Source organism: Dendrobates tinctorius, unplaced genomic scaffold (genome assembly GCF_039654945.1).
Source record: "Dendrobates tinctorius isolate UK_male_01 unplaced genomic scaffold, ASM3965494v1 ptg000126l, whole genome shotgun sequence".
In the NCBI taxonomy this organism is placed as follows: Eukaryota; Metazoa; Chordata; class Amphibia; order Anura; family Dendrobatidae; genus Dendrobates; species Dendrobates tinctorius.
In genome coordinates, this window is record NW_027361794.1 from 23,748,723 (window position 1) to 23,772,690 (window position 23,968).

General features: G+C 45.3%; 1 protein-coding gene and 1 long non-coding RNA gene across 2 annotated transcripts in view; one reads left to right on the forward strand and one right to left on the reverse strand.

The window, feature by feature from the left end:
* LOC141047180 (uncharacterized) overlaps positions 1-23,968 on the forward strand; it is a 100,851-nt gene that overhangs the window by 66,961 nt on the left and 9,922 nt on the right. Inside the window, 1 exon segment of the mRNA XM_073542135.1 lies at positions 4,321-6,005. Coding sequence (XP_073398236.1) covers positions 4,321-6,005 — 1,685 coding nt within the window.
* LOC141047096 (uncharacterized) lies at positions 15,415-18,076 on the reverse strand. The gene is made up of 3 exons (XR_012219751.1): positions 17,622-18,076; positions 16,297-16,663; positions 15,415-16,101 (listed from the first exon to the last, which is right to left on the reverse strand). It is a non-coding gene; the product is annotated as an uncharacterized lncRNA (long non-coding RNA).

The following is a 23,968-nucleotide window of genomic DNA, read 5'->3' on the forward strand; positions in this document are numbered from 1 at the left end:
CTGGTATTAGTGTGAGGGTGATCCCTTAAAGAGAGATCTATATGATTACTTGTACCTAACCCAATATAGGCCGAGTGCGCGCTTAAAGAGTCACACCGAACACAGAGTTAGATGTCTACTCCTTTCTCAGCAAAGGCTTGCACACAACTGAAGTTTATTCTCAAGACAAAGAGACGGGAAATGGGTGTCACACCATCTTCTGAGTAGCCAGTGTCAGTCTATGATAGGTCCATTTCAGCTTCACTTCCATATATGGTATCCAGTATCTCAGCTTCTGCATTCCAAGGATTCCTTCCAAGGTGTTGTCTGAAGACACAGACGCCATCTTGGTACACCATATCTGAACTGACTTATATAAGGTTAGCTGCGTTGTACAGTACCATGAAAGTGAATGTAAATTGAAAAACGCTGTGCACATGCTGCAGAAAAATCTGCGTGGAAACGCTGCGGGTTCATGTCAATTCTTTGTGCGGATCTGCTGCGTTTCTGCACCCATTGACTTGCATTAAGTCGGGCATATCCGGAGCAAAACCGCAGATCTAAAAAATATCTGCGTTTTTGCTGTGGATGAAACGCTGCAGATCGGGAGGGGGGGGAAGAGTGGGGGCGGCGTGTCGGCGGAGACTGTCTGCTTGTGTATGTGTGTGGGCGGTGACTGTGTGCGTGTATGGGCCTGTGTGTGCGGGGGTCATCAGGCGGTCTGCCGGGCTGTGCGAAGGTCATTAGGCATATGTCAGGGCTGTGCGGGGGTCATTAGGCATATGTCGGGGCTGTGCGGGGGTCATCGGGCGGTCTGCTGGGCTGTGCGTGGGTCATTAGGCATATGCCGGGGCTGTGCGGGGGTCATTAGGCATATGTCGGGGCTGTGCGGGGGTCATTGGGCGGTCTGCGGGGCTGTGCGGGGGTCATTAGGCACATGCCGGGGCTGTGCGGGGGTCATTAGGCATATGTCGGGGCTGTGCGGGGGTCATCGGGCGGTCTGCTGGGCTGTGCGTGGGTCATTAGGTATACGCCGTGGCTGTGTGGGGGTCATTGCGCGGTCTGCCGGGCTGTGCGGGGGTCATTAGGCATATGTCGGGGCTGTGCGGGGGTCATTGGGCGGTCTGCCGGGCTGTGCAGGGGTCATTAGGCATATGCCGGGGCTGTGCGGGGGTCATTGGGCGGTCTGCCGGGCTGTGCGGGGGTCATTAGGCATATGCCGGGGCTGTGCGGGGGTCATTGGGCGGTCTGCGGGGCTGTGCGGGGGTCATTAGGCATATGCCGGGCTGTGCGGGGGTCATTAGGCATATGTCGGGGCTGTGCGGGGGTCATTGGGCGGTCTGCTGGGCTGTGCAGGGGTCATTAGGCATATGCCGGGGCTGTGCGGGGGTCATTGGGCGGTCTGCCGGGCTGTGCGGGGGTCATCAGGCGGTCTGCTGGGCTGTGCGGGGGTCATTAGGCATATGCCGGGGCTGTGCGGGGGTCATTAGGCATATGCCGGGCTGTGCGGGGGTCATTAGGCATATGCCGGGGCTGTGCGGGGGTCATCGGGCGGTCTGCTGGGCTGTGCGTGGGTCATTAGGCATACGCCGTGGCTGTGCGGGGGTCATTGGGCGGTCTGCCGGGCTGTGCGGGGGTCATTAGGCATATGTCGGGGCTGTGCGGGGGTCATTGGGCGGTCTGCGGGGCTGTGTGTACTACAAGTCCCATCGGGCTATGCCTGCTACACTGTCAGTGCTTATACACTTAGATTGGAAGGAAGGATCATCCCCGCGCTGCTGCAAGAAGAATTCCAGAAATTGTAGAGGTGTTAACGTGGTTTCTTCTACGTGTTTGGGGGGTTCAGGTGACCCCTTCATCAGGACATACCACAAATATTGTACCAAATCATTCTCAAACACTATCCGAAGCCAAGAAACATCAAGAAAAGATTAAATTACAAATTAATCTAATTTAAAGATAAAACCACTGCTGCCCCGAAGACACTGAGAGGTAATAATAAATCTGGGACCAAAGGAGCCAACTCTAATTCGGATCTGTCCAGTTCTCTCCCTCTTTCACTTCTTGAGTTATCCATTCATGATACCACTCCAAGCATGTTGGTACCTTCACTAACCACTATCTCATTAGGTCCTGACGACCCTGATACCTCCACTCCACCAGCCCCACCAATGACACTATTGTAGTGGATCATTCAGATGCCTCTAAATCCGGGACGGTTCCTCTTTTACCCCGGGCAATAAAAAAACTCCCAACTGAACCAATTTTTTGTACCCAAAACCGTAAAAATAAAAAGCACTACAGAGGAACTAGGGGAGGGAGAAAAAGAGGAAAAATACCACCTTAACCCCTCCATCGCTAATGAATTAACTTCTAATATTTGTAATCGTTCTGACTACAAACTCTCTGAAAGTGAGGAATCCCTCCTATCTAGAGGATTGTCCTTCTGTCTCTCCAACAAACCTAAGGATTTTAATTTATTTTTAGATTTACAAATTTTCATAAGGAAATTAAACTTTAAAAGACATTTCTTTATTAAGGAAAATAAATCCAACCCTCCAACCAACACAGAAAATACTGAAGAAACAGATGAATGGTTTCACCTGAACGTACCTGCTAAGTCTAAATTTTATCCTGTTGAGGACAAAAGCCACCATCTATCTATTATCTATCTATCTACCCTTCTATCTATCTATCTATCTATCTATCTATCTATTATCTATCTATCTACCCTTCTATCTATCTCTCTATCTATCTATCTATTATCTATCTATCTACCCTTCTATCTATCTCTCTATCTATCTATCTATCCTTCTATCTATCTATCTATCTATTATCTATCTATCCTTCTATCTATCTCTCTATCTATCTATCCTTCTATCTATCTATCTATCTATCTATCTATTATCTATCTATCCTATAGCTATCTATCTATTTCTCTATTTATTTATCCTTCTATCTATTTATCCTTCTATCTATTATCTATGTATCTGTGTGTTATGGAGTGTGGGTTGGACAAATGTAAATGAGGAGGTTGGACAGAAATGACATCACAAATCTTTTTTTTTTGTTAAATAAGATATCTTTATTTAGCTTACAAAAACGCATACAAATCCGCCTGAAAAACCGCAGCAAAAAGGCATCAAAGACGCAACTGAGTTTTCTCCCAAGAACTGTGGATTTTGTGCGGAAAAATCCGCGGCAAAATCTGCAACGTGTGCACGCAGCCTATATGTTGTTTGCGCACACTGCAAGACTCAGAAGTGAGAGCGGATTTTGCTGGATTGGTTTATGGAAACCTTGTTGCTTTTCAGCAGCCTTTGAGCCACTAATAGTGCGGGAACCTCTGTTTTTCCATTGACAGATGATGGACCTGAGTGAGGACTTGTTTTTTGTGAGATGAGAATTGGTGTTATTTTCGCCTACATAACATTGATTGGTTTCTTTATATTTGATACTAGATGTGTGCCCGATGCTATCGCATCGGGAGGGCAGTAACATCACGATGGGGGCAGCTTTGTGGTGCTGGGGGTGGCGGCCCACCCACTTCCATGCAGTCACAACTGGCAGGAAAGACTTTGTTTTGCGATCTGTGCTGGAGATGGTGTGCGGTGCTTCCAGAGGGTGGCCGCACCCAATCTCCAGCACAGGCCTCAAGTCGCAGTCTTTCCTGGTGACTGTGACTGCATGGAGGTGGGTGGGGAGGCAGCGGTGGGATCCGGCGCATGTAGTCAGACAGTGGGTCCTGGCGGGGGTCTGGCGGTGGCATCCCTCTCATTACTCCCCCCTCATTACACCCTCTCATTATACCCCCTTTATTACACCCCTCTCTTTATACCCCCTCGTTACACCCCTTTAACAGCCTCATGATCGCAGTGATGGCCGGGATCCGAGCGGTGGCCGGGATCCGAGTAGCGGTTGGGATCCCAGCGCCGGTAGGGATCACAGTGGCAGCCTGGATATAAGCGGCAGCTGGGATCCCAGGGGTATTCAGGATCGCAGCTGCGTCCTGGATCTGAGCGGCATCACTTGGGTGTACCAAAATAGCGGTCGGCGTACTTCCGGTGCGGCGCAGTGGATTGTGGGATTCGGGGACATCCAGATGGAAGTGGATGACAGACAATTTAAGGCAATTATATATATACATTTGGGAGGCAGAATGAACAAACAGTTGAACACCGCACACTACTGGCTCATCCAACAAGGTTTTCAATTAGACTGTGAACTGTCATTGTCTTGGTAAATAAAGTTTTTTACATAGCTTGCCATTTTTTAAGTAGAAGTGTTGAAAAATATAAACCTCAAGGATATTTTATTTAAAAAAATTGTTTATTATGTTAGATGACTGTACCAGGAGATCAGAGGGACAGCTGACATCTTCAATTTTTAAATCTGATGATCTTGATATCCTACAAGATACACCTGAAATGAATGCCGTTACTCCAGACACATCATCATCCGTTCACAGCAAAGATCTGTCATCTGAACCTATGAAACATGTCCCATCTTCTGATTCTTTACTGACTACTAAGGAAAATCAAAGTCACAAAAGAGGCATTAAAAAACAAACTGCTCCTAAAGCAAAGAAGTCATTTTCATGTTCAGAATGTGGTAAATATTTTACACGGAAATCAGATTTTGTTACTCACCAGAGAATTCACACAGGGGAGAAGCCTTTTTCATGTTCAGAATGTGGGAAATGTTTTAATCATAAAGGGAATCTTGTTAAACACCAAAGAATTCACACAGGCGAAAAGCCTTTTTCATGTTCAGAATGTGGGAAATGTTTTAATCATAAAGGGAATCTTGTTAAACACCATAGAACTCACACAGGGGAGAAGCCTGTTTCATGTTCAGAATGTGGGAAATGTTTTATCAATAAATCAGTTTGTGTTAAGCACCAGAGAATCCACACAGGAGAGAAGCCTTTTTCATGTTTAGAATGTGGGAAATGTTTTGCACATAAATCACATTTTGTTACCCACCAAAGAACTCACACAGGGGAGAAGCCTTTTTCCTGTTCTGAATGTGGGAAATGTTTTGCACATAAATCACATTTTGTTACCCACCAAAGAACTCACACAGGGGAGAAGCCTTTTTCCTGTTCGGAATGTGGGAAATGTTTTAACACTAAATCAGAATGTGTTACGCACCAGAGAACTCACACAGGAGAGAAGCCTTTTTCATGTTTAGAATGTGGGAAATGTTTTAACACTAAATCAGATTGTGTTATGCACCAGAGAACTCACACAGGAGAGAAGCCTTTTTCATGTTCAGAATGTGGGAAATGTTTTATCAATAAATCAGTTTGTGTTAAGCACCAGAGAACTCACACAGGGGAGAAGCCTTTTTCATGTTCAGAATGTGGGAAATGTTTTAACCTTAAAAGGAATCTTGATGAACACCATAGAACTCACACAGGGATGAAGCCTGTTTCATGTTCAGAATGTGGGAAATGTTTTAGCAGTAAATCAGCCTGTGCTAAGCACCATAGAATCCACACAGGAGAGAAGCCTTTTTCATGTTCAGAATGTGGGAAATGTTTTATCAGTAAATCAGCTTGTGCTAAGCACCATAGAATCCACACAGGAGAGAAGCCTTTTTCATGTTCAGAATGTGGGAAATGTTTTAAACTTAAAAGGAATCTTGATGAACACCATAAAACTCACACAGGGGAGAAGCCTGTTTCATGTTCAGAATGTGGGAAATGTTTTATCAGTAAATCAGCTTGTGTTAAGCACCAGAGAACTCACACAGGAGAGAAGCCTTTTTCATGTTTAGAATGTGGGAAATGTTTTAACAGTAAATCAGATTGTGTTAAACACCAGAGAACTCACACAGGAGAGAAGCCTTTTTCATGTTTAGAATGTGGGAAATGTTTTAACCAGAAAGGGAGTCTTGATGAACACCATAGAACTCATACAGGGGAGAAGCCTTTTTCATGTTCAGAATGTGGGAAATGTTTTACAAGGAAATCAAATTGTGTTAAGCACCAGAGAACCCACATACAGGAGAAGCCTTTTTCCTGTTAATGTGGGAAATTTTTTAACCAGGAAGCGCTTCTTGATCGCCATCAGAGCAGTCACACAGAGGAGAAGCCATTTTCATTTTCTTAATGTAGGAAATATTTTACTTGGAAATCAACTGTTAATAAACATCAGAGATGTCACATAGGGGAGAAGCCTTTTTTTATATTCATAATGTTGGAATAGTTTTAACCAAAATTAAATGTTCTTAAATGGGTTGTCTCTTGTCATTCCTCATGTTTGCTGACAAAAGGATAAAACTAAACTTTATTAATTCCAAATATAAAGCTATACCCATAATTCACCCCCTGAAGATTAGTCAGAAGGTGACTAATAGAAAAAACATATACCCCACATCTCAGTATATAGGGTGAGGTGAGGTTTACACACTCACTCTCCAAGCCTCTCATTTCTGCGGGTTTCATCGTCCTCACCAAAGGCGACTCATCAAGAGACTATTTAATATTGACCTATATTCAAGCGAGACTAAGCGAAAAAAAAAACTATAATCATGTATCATGTTATTCAGAACAGTCAGAAAACTAGCCACATATTGGCAGATCCCAGACCTCAAACTATATACTTCGGAAGGTTATAAGCCCCTCCAGTGTCAGGAATAGATAGTATGAATTTGAATTTACCAAATGGCTGCAATGAAACAAAGAGTGAAAAATTTAAAGCGGTCTGAATACTTTCCATACCCACTGTATCAGTAAAAATAACTCCTCTTTATTAGGTAAAGTATAAAAGAATTGCGCCATTTTCCGATATCCGTCGCTTCTCCATTTTTCATGATTTCAAGTTGGGTGAAGGCTTATTTTTCATGTCAAGCTGACTTTTTTAATGGATGCCATTTTGGTGCAGATACGATCTTTTGGTCGTCCTTTACTGAATTTTAATGTTGCGGTGACCAAGAAAAGTAATTCTGGGGTTTTGACATTTTTTCTCGTTACGCCATTTAGCGATCGGGTTAATTCTTTTTTATATTGATAGATCGGGCGATTCTGAATCCGGCTATAACAAATATGTGTATGTTTGATTTTTTATTGTTTTATTTTGAAAGGGGCGAAAGGGGGGTGATTTGAACTTTTATATTTTAGTATTTTTAAAAACATTTTTTTCTACTTTTGGCATTGTGAAGACATACAGCATTGTATCTTAATTAACCAGATGACTATTTTTAGCAAACGAAAAATAATAGAATGTTATCTGTATGTTGGCTTTAAATTTAAGTGCTGATTTCTGGTTGGTCAAGAAAACAGACTTTTGCTTGTGTAAGCCGGTAATATTGACTTTTATTGTGCGCTTATCCTTGATCACTAGTGATGTTTGCTGATATGCTAATTATGCATTGTGTTATGGAGCCAGTTTGCTGACTTCTAAAGCAGAGAGGGAAAAACTATGCAAATAGTTTAAATAATCAAGTAATGCAATAATCTCATCTCCATTCTTACCCTTTATGTAAACACTGAATGAGGGACACTTGTTAAGTCTAAAAATAGGTTACATGCCTCTGTATAAAGAGACTGAGAGAGAGAAACAGCCAGAGAGATTCTGCCAAGACATCTATACATCCAAAGGACAAGAGACAGGACAGCAGCCATATTTTCACAAGGGACATGGACCTATCATTCTATAGGAAACAACCTAGGGGTTTTCAGCCTTGGTTGGAAGAATACAGATCTGCTCCATTGACCATCACTGAACCATGGATACGTTCGGAGAAGCCAGATTGTGGTCTTTGGATCAACTGGCCTTGTACCTTGTATGGACTCAATGGACTGTCATCTTCCTACACTTATTGTTACATCCTCTCTGTGTGCGGGCCACAGGTGGAGTAGTCGACCCTGGAAGATGAAGCCAGGTTGTGATCCTTGGATCAACTGGCCTTGTATGGACTGTCATCTTCCTACACTTGTTGTTACCTCCTCTCTGTGTGCGTGCCACAGGTGGGGTAGTGACCCTGGAAGGTCTGAAGTCACAGCTGCTATTATCCCGGCGGGTTAGTGGAGGGTGAGACTCTGTAATGTCCACCATCTTGGGTACTGTGCTGGGACTGTTCTTTGTGTTATCTGCCTGTTTTGTAGTTCAATAAAGCATTGCCACACTTTTATCCTCACCCTGTGTTGTCTGAGTAGCGTTTTGAACATGTTAAAAGGAGAGCGGGAGTTCAGCAGGACAATGCCTGGTCCATGTGGTTTTGGCTAGCGGGCGGCGCTCATAGCATTCCGGCAGTGCCAAGCATAGAGGTCTGCTGGAGACCTCTGGTTGTCATGCCAGCCCATCGGTGACGAGGTCACCGATGGTGGGATTTCCGGAAATCTGGCTGGAAGTGCCGCTGTCAGAGGCTGTTAGGGGCAAATGGCAGATGTTCAAAACAGCTGACATGTGCCGGAAAAGATGTGGGCTCACCCCCGGAGCCCACATCAAATGGAGGAAGTACATTTACGCCCGATGTCAGAGAGGGGATTGTTTTTACAGAGACAAAAGTAATTAATCATGTACAGTATACATACAATTACAAAAATACACAGCTTCTAATGGTAAATAGTATAGAGTTACGACAAGAAAATATAATTTGTGTAAACCATGTGTAGATATAAAAATTCAGGCAAATGTATATATCACCTGGAGGCTGTGCTGGGCTGCATGCTCTTATCATCTCCCACGTCGACTACTGCAACCTCCTACTCTCTGGCTCCCCTCTAGCACTCTGGCTCCGCTCCAGTCCATCCTACACTCTGCTGCCCGACTAATCCACCTGTCTCCCCGCTATTCCCCAGCCCCCCCCTATGCCAGGCCCTTCACTGGCTTCCTATTGCCCAGAGGCTCCAATTCAAAACCCTACCCATGACATACAAAGCCATCCACAACCTGTCTCCTCCATACATCTGTGACATGGTCTCTAGGTACCTACCCGCATGCAACCTTCCATCATCTCAAGATCTCCTTCTCTACTCCCCCCTTATCTCTTCTTCCCACAACCGCATACAAGACTTCTCCCGTGCTTCCCCCATACTCTGGAACTCTCTGCCTGTAAAAAATGCGTATTCTTGTAAAATACTTAGGACTAGTTACCAGATGAAAATGTAGTGGTTTATGTGAATTCTTCCATCAAAGAAGATTATTACAGAAAAACATAAAAATAGGTGAAAGATTGTCCATTAGTTCATAGCATGTATTCTTTCTCTGGGATCTCACATGGCAAATGGCGTCTGTCTCTCTTAGGCTTCTTACGTAGTAAAGTTGCATCTCAGCTGTCTGTCCATTCAATGCTATGTCCGTGCAGAGATGACATCTTCGCGTCTGTGTCTCATGATGGGGAGGGAGCAACAGCGACCTCTAGAGTAAACTCCCACCTTAAATATACATCTTTCAAAGCATGTGATCTCCACATATGGAGTTGTCTTTAACATGAGCTAAACTTAAATATGTAGTGGAGTTGACATTTAACATGAGCTAAACATGCTAAAATAACACATGCAGTGTCAGCGGAAGGCACTGTTCAGCACAGAACTGAGTGTAATAAGAAATTAACGGATTATTAATATTTAACAATTCCCCCTTTTGAGGGAGACAGACATTAATTGGAACCCTCAAAATATAATGAGATCTTCTTTTTTCTTTTCTTCTTCTTTGATAAAATAGTTTAATATCAATAATAATAATATCAGATTATTGTTATACGTACTCGATGACATAATTGATGTGAATTCATGTTATGGTAAGCCGTGAACAATATTCATATAAAATATGTATAATTATACTTCCCTAAACCTAAATTGAAGCATCTCAGGTTCAGTCATCATCATCTGATGTCATCCGGTCTTCATTTTGATGTCTTCTTGGTTCTTTTAAAAAACACAGTTTTTCGATAGCATATAGATGTTGTAGAAATCGTGTTGTGTCAAGTCAAAGTCCATAAATTCAAATGTTGATAACAAAGTCTATAGATGAAATGCAGCTTTAATATCTGTGCAGTGTCACCTTTAAAAACCTGGGCTTACATTGGCTCGCCTTGGATATTCTGGAATCCTCCATCGGTACTGGTCTTTGAACAGCTGTGATGTCTTTGGTCAGCAAAGCAAGGGTTAAAATGACTCTTCCTTGCTAAACATAGCACCATAACCAGTCCTCAGTCCCAGTGGCGGATCTTAATAGGGGCGGATGGGGCGGTCGCCCCGGGCCCAAGGTTTTTTGGGGGCCCAGGGAGCAGGGGCGGGCTGGGCCGGGTGGCAGAGAGGCAAATGCCCCCCCCGGGCCACTCCCCCAGCACCTGTACAGGGCCGGCCGTGCCCTGTGCTGTGACGCCGCCGGCAGCAGACAGCCGCCCGCGTCAGTCTATGGGGCCGGCCGGGTCCGGGAGCTGTGCACGGCCGTCGCAGTCATCTTCGGCTGCTCAGCTCCGGCTCCCTCCGGCTGCACTTCCGGGTCAGATGTCGGGCATGCGCAATGACGTCATCGTGCACGCCCGACATGTCCCGGAGGATGCTGAAAGCAGAGGCGCTGCTGGGGAGCGAGCCGGCTGTGAGGTAAGTATGGGGAACTTTTTTATTTATAAAATGAATTAAATGGGGGAGGGGGTGAGTGGGCTGTACACAATGAAGGGGGGGTGACTGGGGCCTGTATCTGATGAAGGGGGGTGACTGGGGCCTGTATATGAAGGGGGGTGACTGGGGCCTGTATCTGATGAAGGGGGGGTGACTGGGGGCTGTATATGATGAAGGGGGGTGACTGGGGGCTGTATATGATGAAGGGGGGGTGACGGGGCTGTATATGATGAAGGGGGGTGACTGGGGGCTGTATCTGATGAAGGGGGGTGACTGGGGCCTGTATCTGATGAAGGGGGGTGACTGGGGGCTGTATATGATGAAGGGGGGTGACTGGGGGCTGTATATGATGAAGGGGGGTGACTGGGGGCTGTATATGATGAAGGGGGGTGACTGGGGGCTGTATATGATGAAGGGGGTGACTGGGGGCTGTATCTGATGAAGGGGGGTGACTGGGGCCTGTATATGATGAAGGGGGGGTGACTGGGGCTGTATATGATGAAGGGGGGTGACTGGGGGCTGTATATGATGAAGGGGGGTGACTGGGGGCTGTATATGATGAAGGGGGGTGACTGGGGGCTGTATATGATGAAGGGGGGTGACTGGAGCTGTATATGATGAAGGGGGTGACTGGGGGCTGTACGTGATGAAGGGGGTGAGTGGGGCTACACAGGATGAAGGGGGTTGAGTGGGGCTAGACATGATGAAGGGGGTGAGTGGGGTTGTACATGATGAAGGGGGTGAGTGGGGGCTTCACATGATGAAGGGGGTGAGTGGGGCTGTACAGGATGAAGGGGGGGTGACTGGGGTTGTACGGGATGAAGGGGGTGAATGGGGGCTTCACATGATGAAGGGGGTGAGTGGGGCTTCACAGGATGAAGGGGGGATGAGTGGGGGCTTCACATGATGAAGGGGGGTGAGTGGGGCTGCACATGATGAAGGGGGGGTGAGTGGGGCTGCATATGATGAAGGGGGGTGAGTGGGGCTGAACATGATTAAGTGGGGGATAAGTGGGGCTGCACTTGATGAAGTGGGGGATAAGGGGGACTGCACATGATGAATTAAGGGGTAAGTGGGACTGCACATGATGAATTAAGGGGTAAGTGTGACTGCACATGATGAATTAAGGGGTAAGTGGGACTGCACATGATGAATTGGGGGTAAGGGGAACTGCACATGATGAATTAAGGGGTAAGTGGGACTGCACATGATGAATTAAGGGGTAAGTGGGACTGCACATGATGAATTGGGGGTAAGGGGAACTGCACATGATGAATTAAGGGGTAAGTGGGACTGCACATGATGAATTGGGGGTAAGGGGGACTGCACATGATGAATTGGGGGTAAGGGGCACTGCACATGAAGTGGGGGTAAGGGGGACTGCACATGAAGTGGGGGTAAAATTAGCTGCACATGATGATGGGGGAGTGGGGCTGCACAGGAAGTTGGGGGGGAAGGGGACTGCACATGATGAAATGGAAGGGGGGATAAGGGGCTGCAAATGATGAAGCGGCACTGCAGATGAAGTGAGTGGGTGATAGGGGACTGCAATGGATGAAGTAAGGGGACTTCAAATTAAAGTGGGGACATTAAAGTGGATCCCCTATGGCCAGGATCACGTTGGGCGATTTTGTGCGTATTGGCCATAGGCCTACAGCTTATGTGCAACGTCTTTTTAGGCCGTGTCCACACGTGGTGGAATGGTGGCGGGTTTTCCGTATGGACCCGCAGCAAACCAAGTGCTGCGGTCCGTACGGCTGTCAATTCCCGCACGGGGACCGCAGCGCTCAGGTGGGAAGGGGGGTACAGGGGCCCAGGTTTTATGAACAGCCCCGGGCCCATAGTCCACTTAATCTGCCACTGCTCAGTCCTAATGCACAGGACATATGTCAGGGTTGTAGCTTCCTGACAATTACCTTATTGTTCACCAGCCTTCATTGAAGCTTTTCAGGTGGAACTTGGTAAGAACGTGATAACACCGTTCATCTCAGCATCATAGGATTATCGTCCTCTAGTTGTCAGGTTAGATACTTAATTGTGACTGTCAGTGGTGGATACTGCACTTGTGGCTGTCAGTGGTGGATACTGCACTTGTGACTGTCAGTGGTGGATACTGCACTTGTGGCTGTCGGTGGTGGATACTGCACTTGTGACTGTCGGTGGTGGATACTGCACTTGTGACTGTCGGTGGTGGATACTGCACTTGTGACTGTCGGTGGTGGATACTGCACTTGTGACTGTCGGTGGTGAATACTGCACTTGTGGCCGTCGGTGGTGGATACTGCACTTGTGGCCGTCGGTGGTGGATACTGCACTTGTGGCCGTCGGTGGTGGATACTGCACTTGTGGCCGTCGGTGGTGGATACTGCACTTGTGGCCGTCGGTGGTGGATACTGCACTTGTGGCCGTCGGTGGTGGATACTGCACTTGTGGCCGTCGGTGGTGGATACTGCACTCGTGGCCGTCGGTGGTGGATACTGCACTCGTGGCCGTCGGTGGTGGATACTGCACTCGTGACCGTCTGTGGTGGATACTGCACTCGTGACCGTCTGTGGTGGATACTGCACTTGTGGCCGTCGGTGGTGGATGCTGCACTTGTGGCCGTCGGTGGTGGATACTGCACTCGTGACTGTCAGTGGTGGATACTGCACTCGTGACCGTCTGTGGTGGATACTGCACTTGTGGCCGTCGGTGGTGGATACTGCACTTGTGACTGTCGGTGGTGGATACTGCACTTGTGACTGTCAGTGGTGGATACTGCACTTGTAATTGACACAGTCTATTACTCAGAAATCATAGCTTTGTTACCTTCTGGGACTTCTGGATCGCGGTGTTTTTCTTCTTGCTACTGGTAAGAATCAATTGAATTTAGAAATATGAAAAGTCTTTATTAACATAATTTCAGTTCTTGCTTGAAGTCTTCATTCCCTATTCTATACCAAACCTGGTAATTTTCCTAACCTATAATATCACAGCGTACCATAGCAATCAGTAACATCCATATAATTATTATCAGAATTTGTACCATATATGGATTTCAAAAACAATAATAAACCAATAATAAGTGATGATACATTATTATCCATATTCTTCATGTGTTAGAACATTTTTATGTCATAGGTGTAATTACCTTTTTCAACCCATAGGTGTCAATGTGTTTTATGTAACCAGTGTTTTCATCTTTATTATTCAACTTTATTAATAGAATATATTTATTATACTAATAATATGTAGGAATGTATAGCCATGAACCAAAATAAGAATATATAAATGAATGAATGAATAAAAGAATTGTTGCATAGAATTCAGAACTGAAACATTTTCCTTTGTAATAGAACCATATCATCGCTATATTTAATGAAGCAATATTCTATACTAGACATTACTTTATTAAATATTGATGGTTTTTTTCTTGATTGACAGAAAAAATAAAAATTTAGGAATTCAAATAAAAATAGAATAATAAAATTGAAAATGAAAAACAAGAATAAAAATAAGGCCTTTATATTGATACCAAATGCAGAGTAGTTATGTCCTCAGTAACATATACTCTTAATATTTCCATGATCTCGATTATTTCATAATTGTCATAAACTTGTTACCAAAATATCCAAATTATGCAACTTTGCATGTAATACTCTTCTCAGTGTAAATAAATGACTCTTTATAATACTTAATGTTATTATACCCAATACTTATACCATTGTACCTTATTAATATTTCTTTTTTATTAAAATGTGTGAAGAAGAGGTATTAATCTAATGTGATGATGAAGTCAGGATCAAAAACATATTTCCCCCTTAATACCAAAAAATATTGTTTTATGAAATAATTCATTTATCAAACCAAAATGAAAAATAATTAATTTATAAATTATGTGAATTTATACTTGCTTATACCATTATTTGTCTGAAGATGTGTAACCATTAAAATTAATTTGAATATCATAAAATTATCCTTTGGAAAAATTAATTTAAATGTAGATTTTCTTAAACCATTTTGATGTGCGATTGCACCTATCCACAATTAACTAAATCAAGAAATAATTACTAAAGAAATCTAGAAATATATGCTGTGTAGATAATATTTCATTATATCTTAATATTCTAAGAATTTAACTGATCTGCATATTTCTCCTAAAGACAAAGTTTTTCCTCATACAGAACCTCGAGGCGTCTCATACATCAAATGTATCACATTACTCCTAAGCAGCTGCTCATACACGCATCATCTGTCACTCAGACTGTGTCACATATAAGTTCACACCACAGATTTCACATACGAAGGTGTATTTTAACCCAAATTATCCTAATTATCAATGCGCATTGTAAACTATTACATTTAGTATCTTAATATTTCTTGGTAAATTCCCCAAATACACATGACATAAATATATGTTGTATAGCTATACTTGAAACTTTAGGCCTAGGAAAAAAAATTCCTTTGATATGCAAAAGTTGAGACTCCTTAAAAATTCTTTTCCTAAAGAACAAGGACATGGTATACTGGTATACTTATTATTAGAACAAAGTTCAAATTTCACATGCTGTAGTTGTCATTCATGCCATGCAGTAAAGGCATACACACAGAACACATTTTAAATTGTTAGTTATATGAATATTATTTAAGTGTTAAATATATAAAATCATGCAATTATTATAACTTCCTGTGTAAATAAAGGCATAAATCCTTGTAAGAGAATTTTTCGCGATTAAGTCCTGCTTTGAAATGAAAATTCTAAGGAAAAATAAAAGAGAAGGTTAATATATTCATAATTCTAAATATTACTGGAGTAGATTTTAATTTTCACTACAAAATACAGTTCTACAAATTCAAATAAAGAATCTTTTTGTGACGCAATAACACGAGATGCAGGATTTAAAAACCAAAATTTGGTTACAAAAGTCTTTATGAGGGACTGTGTCTTGACATTCTCACTCAGCATTCTATACAGGCGTTCATATATGGACATGAATGTGTAGGTACATTCCTTCCGACCAATCCTTAATTTTTGAAGAATATCAATATCTGGATAATTTTCATTTGATGCACAAAAAATCAGAATTTTTAATCTGTCTTTATCATTTAAGTTCTCATGTGTTTCACCAGATAACTTTAAAGTCAATCTCCTAGCAAAATTTACAGGGATCCACATTTTGAACAACTGATTCTTCTCTTCGTTAGTTAAATCAAATTTCTCAGCACAGCTTTCAAAAACCTCAGAGTTTCTACAAACATGGATTTTGTTATCACATGCAGGAATGATTTTGCATATTTTTAACACATTTTTCCTTACTTTACTTCAGAGTTGGGCCTCTGAGTGGTCTATTCTTAGTGGTCCGTCTTTCCCTTGTACGTCCTCTACATCAAATCTGAAGTCTCCTCCTACTTCTCCATCTTGTTCCACGTCTGCAAGGTCACCTTGAATGGCTGCTACAGACACTTGATTACAGTCTTGTTCAATCTCCCTAACTTTACAGCCAATCTCGGGAACATCACTATTTTCCTTCACACAGCAATCATCTTTGGATTTCTCTGACACCGACCTATGAAATATACCATTTGTAGAATATTTTTTAATCTCTTTCTCTATTGAAAAGCTTAGTATCTATCTTTAGATTTTCCACTTCACATTCTGCATATAAGCTGAGCCATAATACTTCTGAATTAGACTCATCTACAGACTTAAATTTCAATTTACTCTGCTTAGAATAACAAGTAATGACATCCATATTTCTTACCTTGAAATATCTCAGCTTGTCGTTCCTTTGATGGACAACGCTGGGCTCTTGTCTTCACACGTCTGGCTTCAGCACGTCTGGCACTTGTAGTACTTCTCAATCCATCTGGCAATTCTTAGTCCTCACTTCTAGGTTCTGTCTGATTCTTGTGAGTAGTGGAGTTCCTCATAACTTGCACATATGACTGACGTTAGCAAAGTTCAATCCCCCTTTTGGGCAAGTTGAGGGAAATCCGCAAAAAAAGTACAAAAATTCAGATCCTGGCTGGCTCGCCAATGTAAAAAATGCGTATTCTTGTATAATACTCAGGACTAGTTACCAGATAAAAATGTAGTGGTTTATTTGAATTCTTCCATCAGAGAAATAACTATTACAGAAAAACATAAAAAATAGGTGAAAGAGAGATTGTCCATTAGTTCATAGCAAAGCAACATGTATTCTTCCTCTCTGGGATCTCACATGGCAAATGGCGTCTGTCTCTCTTAGGCTTCTTACGTAGTAAAGTTACATATCAGCTGTCTGTCCATTCAATGCTATGTACGTGCAGAGATGACATCTTCGCGTCTGTGTCTCAAGATGGGGAGGGAGCAACAGCGACCTCTAGAGTAAGCCCCCACCTTAAATATACATCTTTCAAAGCACGTGATCTCCACATATGGAGTTGACCTTTTACCATGAGCTAATCTTACATATGTAGTGGAGTTGACATTTACCATTTGCTAAAATAGCACATGCAGTGTCAGTGGAAGGCAATTGCCAGAACAGAACTGAGTGTGATAAGAAATTAACAACCAAATTATTAATATTTAACATCTCGTCCCATTATTAATAGATAATGTGTCGGATAGAAGGCCGTCTCCCCTAATTATCAGTTTAGGGTCAGTGTATAAGGAGAGAATGATACATAACAAGAAAAGTCCCAACCCAATATGTCATAGAGTGATCTTGAAGAAAGTCCGGGCACTATGTCCAACGCTTCTTCAGTGTCGGCAGAAACAAGGCACATTGGGATCCCCGGGGTTTCCGCATTTGACATTAATAACAATGTTTTCTCACAAGCTTCTCTGTCCTTAATAAAGCCAACCTGATGGTCGGTAACAATTGGGGGCAGGTAGTGGGAGAGCCGGGCTGTAATCACTTTAGAGAATATTTTCACATCTACAGTAATTAGTGATATTGGATGAAAATTAGGGCAGACATTTGGTTCTTCTCCAGGCTTTCAAAAACAATGTTATGTCAGCCTCAAGTAATTAAGGGGCAGAGAGGGAGTCTTCTGAGATATTACTGAACACTTCTCCTAAAATGGTAATAACTGGGGTGCAAACCTCTTATAAAATCTATTATTGCCTCCATCTGGCCCAGGGTTCTTCCCGATAGGGTATGATTTAATGGCCTCTCCGATCTCTTCCTCAGTGACAGCTTTGTCTAGTTCCTCCAGCTCAGGGGTCTGTAAGGAAGGAAGAGCAGCGTCCATAATATATTTGTCAATTTGTCTTTCCAGAATATTAGGTGGCATGTCGTGGTATTATCCATGGATATTATAGAGCGAGCTATAACAGCAACAACATGCCTCAGCTTTATTTTCTTTATTTTGGATACATACGTATGTCCCTTGCATGCATGGATATAACCTCCTTGCCAATGAGAGACCACATTTATCTGTGGATTCGTACGAGTACCTTCTCATGTGATCTTGGTATTTTCTATACGTTTCATCTATTAACAACTTTATCGTCTTTCTTTTTTCAATCAGATAATTTTTATTGAACAAAACAAAGAATTACTAACATTTTGTTTTTCTTATACAAACATTGTGAGAAAAATAATAAAAAAAATAAAAACCAGTAAACAATACAACAACCGGTTACAATGATATAAATCCCAATTTCGCTCTATAGTAGAGGGTGTACAGCAGTGAATAACGCTGTGCATCCCCTGTAGTCCCAGAGCGTCTCTCCCAAACCCCCCTCCAGCCCCCTTCTCTCTTTCTCCCTACAGTCAGGTTAGAAGTTGAGAGTGAGTGGGAAGGGGCCGATTACAGCACAGCAGAGCAAGGTTGAGGTTGCCCGTGTTGAGTCCAATTACGCCGCAGGCTCCACTCCTGGTGGTGCCCTTCTGGACATTCCTTTAAGGTTCAGCTTTGCAACCATACTGGCCACGTCAAACAAAAATGTTGCCTTCATGGACGCTGTTTGGAGGGTCGTGAGTCATGGGAATCATGCCGCCCAGTCAGTTAACCTGCTAGAGAGATCCTTCGTTGCTCCCAAGCATGACATCACACTCCCTAGGAGGAAGGTTATGCCACTGTGGCGACCATACTCCTGGGGGCGCCACAAGTGCACTGATGCCCAGCCACTGCTCAATGATTCTGCTGGTACATTGACCCAGACCACTACATTCCCCTCGCACTCTACACAGCCTGAATCTGACCCTGATGAAACTCAGGTTACACTTCTCATATAATGTTCCACCTTACACGGTGACAAAGAGGAAGCTGCAGATGAAAATACAGGTTCAGCCCACCTGCCGTCAGAAACACCGCCGTACTATCAGGGGCCCTGTGCCAGTGCCGTCGCCAACGAGTGGGCCCCCCCTGCTTGCTCAGGATCACAGCACTTGCAAGGTTGAAATACTTACCTCTCCCTGCTCCACCGCCATGACGTCTTCCGCGTTTCCTGACACTGATATTCTGATCAGAGAGCGCAATGACATCACGTCTGTATGCCCTCTGCCTAAACAGCCAAGTGCAGTGGGATGGAAGATGGGGACGACAAGGAGTCCTGACTAGTACAGGGATTCCATAGCGAGGAGACTTATTTCATTGTTTTCAATGTTGGGACTGCTATTTTTGGGGAGCACTATACTCTGGAGAATGATAGATGGGGCCCACCATACACTGGAACATTTCAAAGGTGGACATCAGACACTGGAGCAGCATGTACAGGGCCCATTATACACTAGAGCATTAGAAATAGGGTCCATTATGTATGGAGCATTATTTGGGCCCATAAGACAGTGGAGCTTCATCCATGTGGACCAACATATACTGTAGCATTATGTGGAGCTCATCATATACTGTTTCAAACATTATATGGGATCAATGATTCTGTAGGGAGAAATAGATGGGCCTCATTACTCTGTATAGTGCACTATGCGGTGGCCATAATACTGTATGGAGTAATATACTGTCCACTTTTGGAGCTATTGGAGAATTTTAAATGGATATCAGTCATGAGATGTAAGAAGTGAAGTATTTTTCATTGTACTATACCACTATTTCTCTGCCGTATCAGAGCATCATGAGTTGTGGTATGTGTTAAAGGGACGCTCTTTGGCCCAGGGCACATGAAATCCTGGAGCCAGCCCTACCCCCCCCCCGCAACTTTAACCAAATAACCCCCATTTTTCAATGCGTAACTTGTATTATGAAGTAAATAAAGGGTGACAAGCTTCAGGAATAAGAATTTATGGTTTTGGCATTCAAATGGGCACTGTAGGTGTGTTTCCTGTCTTTTTCTCACTCCCGACTTTTCTTCCCCATTGACTTACATTGGGTTTCGTGTTTCAGTCTGTACGAAACCCGACTTTTTCCGTTAGTCGGCCGATCTCACTCGACCCGACTTTTGAGAAAGTCGGGTTTCGCGAAACCCGACTCGACCCGAAAAAAGGCAAAGTCGCTCATCTCTAGTCGCAATAATAGGTGTAGTGTCGCTGTGGGTGTATGGTGCTGCGGGGGCTCTGCCGACATTTTGTGGAAGGCCAGAGCCCCCGCAGTTTATATATTTATTTTTACTCATTTATATAGCGCTATTAATTCCACAGCGCTTTACAGACATTAGTGGCATTGTCCCCAATGAGGCTCACAATCTACATTCCCTATCTTTAGAGACGGACATGGGGCGCGTCTTTCCAGATCACAACATGTCTATTTATCTTTTGGAGATGTGATAAACCTCACCCGTACAATGTATTGGATGCAGTGAATCCGCACGGTTCAGTGATCACATGTGGAGTCACCTATGTTCAATAGCCGGCAGCGGACATGTGCTGCATCCAAAGCGCTGCCAATTCCTGATCGTGTGCACCCGGCCTAAGGAAATAAATCAGTCAATTTCAGAAAAAAAACAAATTCACACAGACACCAGCCAGACACGGACAGCAGCCAGGCATGGACAGCAGCCAGACACGGACAGCAGCCAGGCACGGACAGCAGCCAGGCACGGACAGCAGCCAGGCACGGACAGCAGCCAGGCACGGACAGCAGCCAGGCACGGACAGCAGCCAGACACGGACAGCAGCCAGACACGGACAGCAGCCAGACACGGACAGCAGCCAGACACGGACAGCAACCAGACACGGACAGCAGCCAGGCACGGACACCGGCCAGACATGGACAGCGGACAGAGACGGAGAGCAGCCAGACACGGATGTCGGCCAGACACGTAAACCGACCAGACACGGATGCCGGCCAGACATGTACAGCAGCCAGACACGGAGAGCGGCCAGACACGGAGAGCGGCCAGACACGGACACCGGCCAGACACGGACACCAGCCAGACACGTACAGCAGCCAGACACGGACACTGGCCAGACACGGACAGCGGCCAGACACGGACACCGGCCAGACACGTACAGCAGCCAGACACGGACACCGGCCAGACACGGACAGCGGCCAGACACAGACAGCGGCCAGACACGGACACCGGCCAGATACGTACAGCAGCCAGACACGGACACCGGCCAGACACGGACACCGGCCAGACACGGACACCGGCCAGACACGGACACCGGCCAGACAAGGACACCGGCCAGACATGGACACCGTCACTTTTTTTTTATAAATCTGTTGCTGTCGTCTTTCAGCATTTCTGCATCATTTTTTTCCCTGTTCAAATGAATGGGACACAAAAATGCAAGTGAAAAGGCTGCAAAAAAGCAGAAAATTTCCTGCCAACACTGTAGATCAATCCACAGCAACAATGGTGAGTGTGAACAGACACAACAGGGGATTTCTGAGAATGTAAAAATAATTAGCATGAACTGATAAATCCCCCACGGCTCCAGCACTGATGCTCCGGGGGTCTCTGCCAGTCTCCGCACTGGGCTGCAGTGGTCTTGTGGCTCCGGGGGTCTCTGCCAGTCTCAGCACTAGGCTCCAGGGGTCTTGTGGCTCCGGGGGTCTCTGCTAGTCTCAGCACTGGGCTGCAGTGGTCTTGTGGCCCCGGGGGTCTCTGGCAGTCTCAGCACTGGGCTGCAGTGGTCTTGTGGCCCCGGGGGTCTCTGGCAGTCTTAGCACTGGGCTGCAGTGGTCTTGTGGCTCGGGCAGTCTCCGTCAGTCTCAGCACTGGGCTGCAGTGGTCTTGTGGCTCCTGGAGTCTCAGTCAGTTTTAGGACTAGGCTGCAGTGGTCTTGTGGCTTTGGCAGTCTCCATCAGTCTTAGCAATAGGCTGCCAGGGTCTTGTGGCTGTGGGGGTCTCCATCAGTCTCAGCACTGAGCTGCAGGGGTCTTGTGGCTTCACCTTATATTATGTGACTGTACGGCCCCTTCACACGACCTATCATGTTTATCACAGATGCCACGTGTCCCCTATTTGACTTATGGTGCTGCTCTCATGTCCGTGTTTCCCCAGCAGCACAGATGACAAAGGGCCAATACAAGTCTATGGGTCCGTGTAAACGTGCCATCCGTGTGCTGTACATGTGCCATCCGTGTGCTGTACATGTGCCATCCGTGTGCTGTACGTGTGCCGTCCGTGTGCTGTATGTGTGCCGTCCGTGTGCCGTACATAAGCCGTCCGTGTGCTGTACATGTGCCGTCTGTGTGCCGTACGTGTGCCGTCCATGTGTTGTACATGTGCTGTCCGTGTGCCATACATGTGCCGCCCGTGTGCCATACATGTGCCGCCCGTGTGCCGTAAATGTGCTGTCCGTGTGCTGTACATGAGCCGTCCGTGTGCTGTCCGTGTGCCGTCCGTGTGTTGTACATGTGCCTCCCGTGTGCCGTAAATGTGCTGTCCGTGTGCTGTACATGAGCCGTCCGTGTGCTGTCCGTGTGCCGTCCGTGTGCTGTACATGTGCCATCCGTGTGCTGTACATGTGCCGTCCGTGCTTAACATGGAAAGTCTATGAGAAGCTTTGTAATTCCATTTCCATTGTCCATACGGATGACCAAGATCAGAGTCTCATTATCCTGAGTAGAGAAGCTCCAGGGACAAAGACCCCGTCTGGTCCTAACACGCTGGGGGTCCGGAGTATCCAGCCACGGGGCCCGGATTCCCTCTTTTGTGGCCCCAGCGTTTCTTGTAGAATAAATCCCTTTCTCACACAGTCCTGTAGTAATGACTTTGTTCTCACGTTTTGTAGGAGGGTTCGTCTGACTCCATCTTATGTTATCAGTATAAGTGCGAGAGACGAGAGACGGACGACCGCAGTTTCACCGTGTGTCTGGCATCAGTTCTACAGTGTGTGAGACATGGGGTCTGTGACCAAAGCTGGGGGTATATGGGTATATAGAGCATACACAGGGGTCTGTGACTGAAGCTGGGGTATACAGGTGTATGCAGTGTACACAGAGGGGTCTGTGACCGAAGCTTTGGGTATACAGTGTACACAGGCGTCTGCGACCGAAGCTGGGTGTATACAGTGTACACAGGTGTCTGTGACCGAAGCTGGGGTATACGGGTGCATACAGTGTACACTGAGGAGTCTGTGACTGAAGCTGGGGGTATACAGGTGTATGCAGTGTACACAGAGGGGTCTGTGACCAAAGCTGGGGGTATACGGGTGAATACAGTGTACACTGAGGGGTCTGTGACCGAAGCAGGGGGTATACGGGTGTATACAGCATACACAGAGGAGTCTGTGACCAAAGCTGGGGGTATACGGGTGTATACAGCGTACACTGAGGGGTCTGCAACCGAAGATGTGGTATACGGGTGTATACAGTGTACACAGGGGTCTGCGACTGGACCTGGGGGTATACGGGTGTATACAGTGTACACAGGGGTCTGTGACCGAAGCTGGAGGTATACGGGTGTATACAGTGTACACAGAGGGGTCTGTGACTGAAGATGGGGGTATATGAGTTTATACAGCGTACACAGAGGGGTCTGTGACCGAACCTGGGGATATACGAGTGTATACAGTGTACACAGGGGTCTGTGACTGAAGATGGGGGTATACGGGTTTATACAGCGTACCCAGAGGGGTCTGTGACTGAAGATGGGGGTATTCGGGTTTATACAGTGCACACACAGGGGTCTGTGACCGAACCTGGGGGTATACGGGTTTATACAGTGTATACAGGGGTCTGCGACTGAAGCTGGGGGTATACGGGTGTATACGGTGTACACAGAGAGGTCTGTGACCGAAGCTGGGGTATACGGGTGTATACAGCGTACACTGAGGGGTCTGCAACCGAAGATGTGGTATACGGGTGTATACAGTGTACACAGGGGTCTGCGACTGAACCTGGGGGTATACGGGTGTATACAGTGTACACGTGTCTGTGACCGAAGCTGGGGGTATACGGGTGTATACAGTGTACACAGAGGGGTCTGTGACTGAAGATGGGGTATACGGGTTTATACAGCGTACACAGAGGGGTCTGTGACTGAAGATGGGGGTATACGGGTTTATACAGCGTACACAGAGGGGTCTGTGACTGAAGATG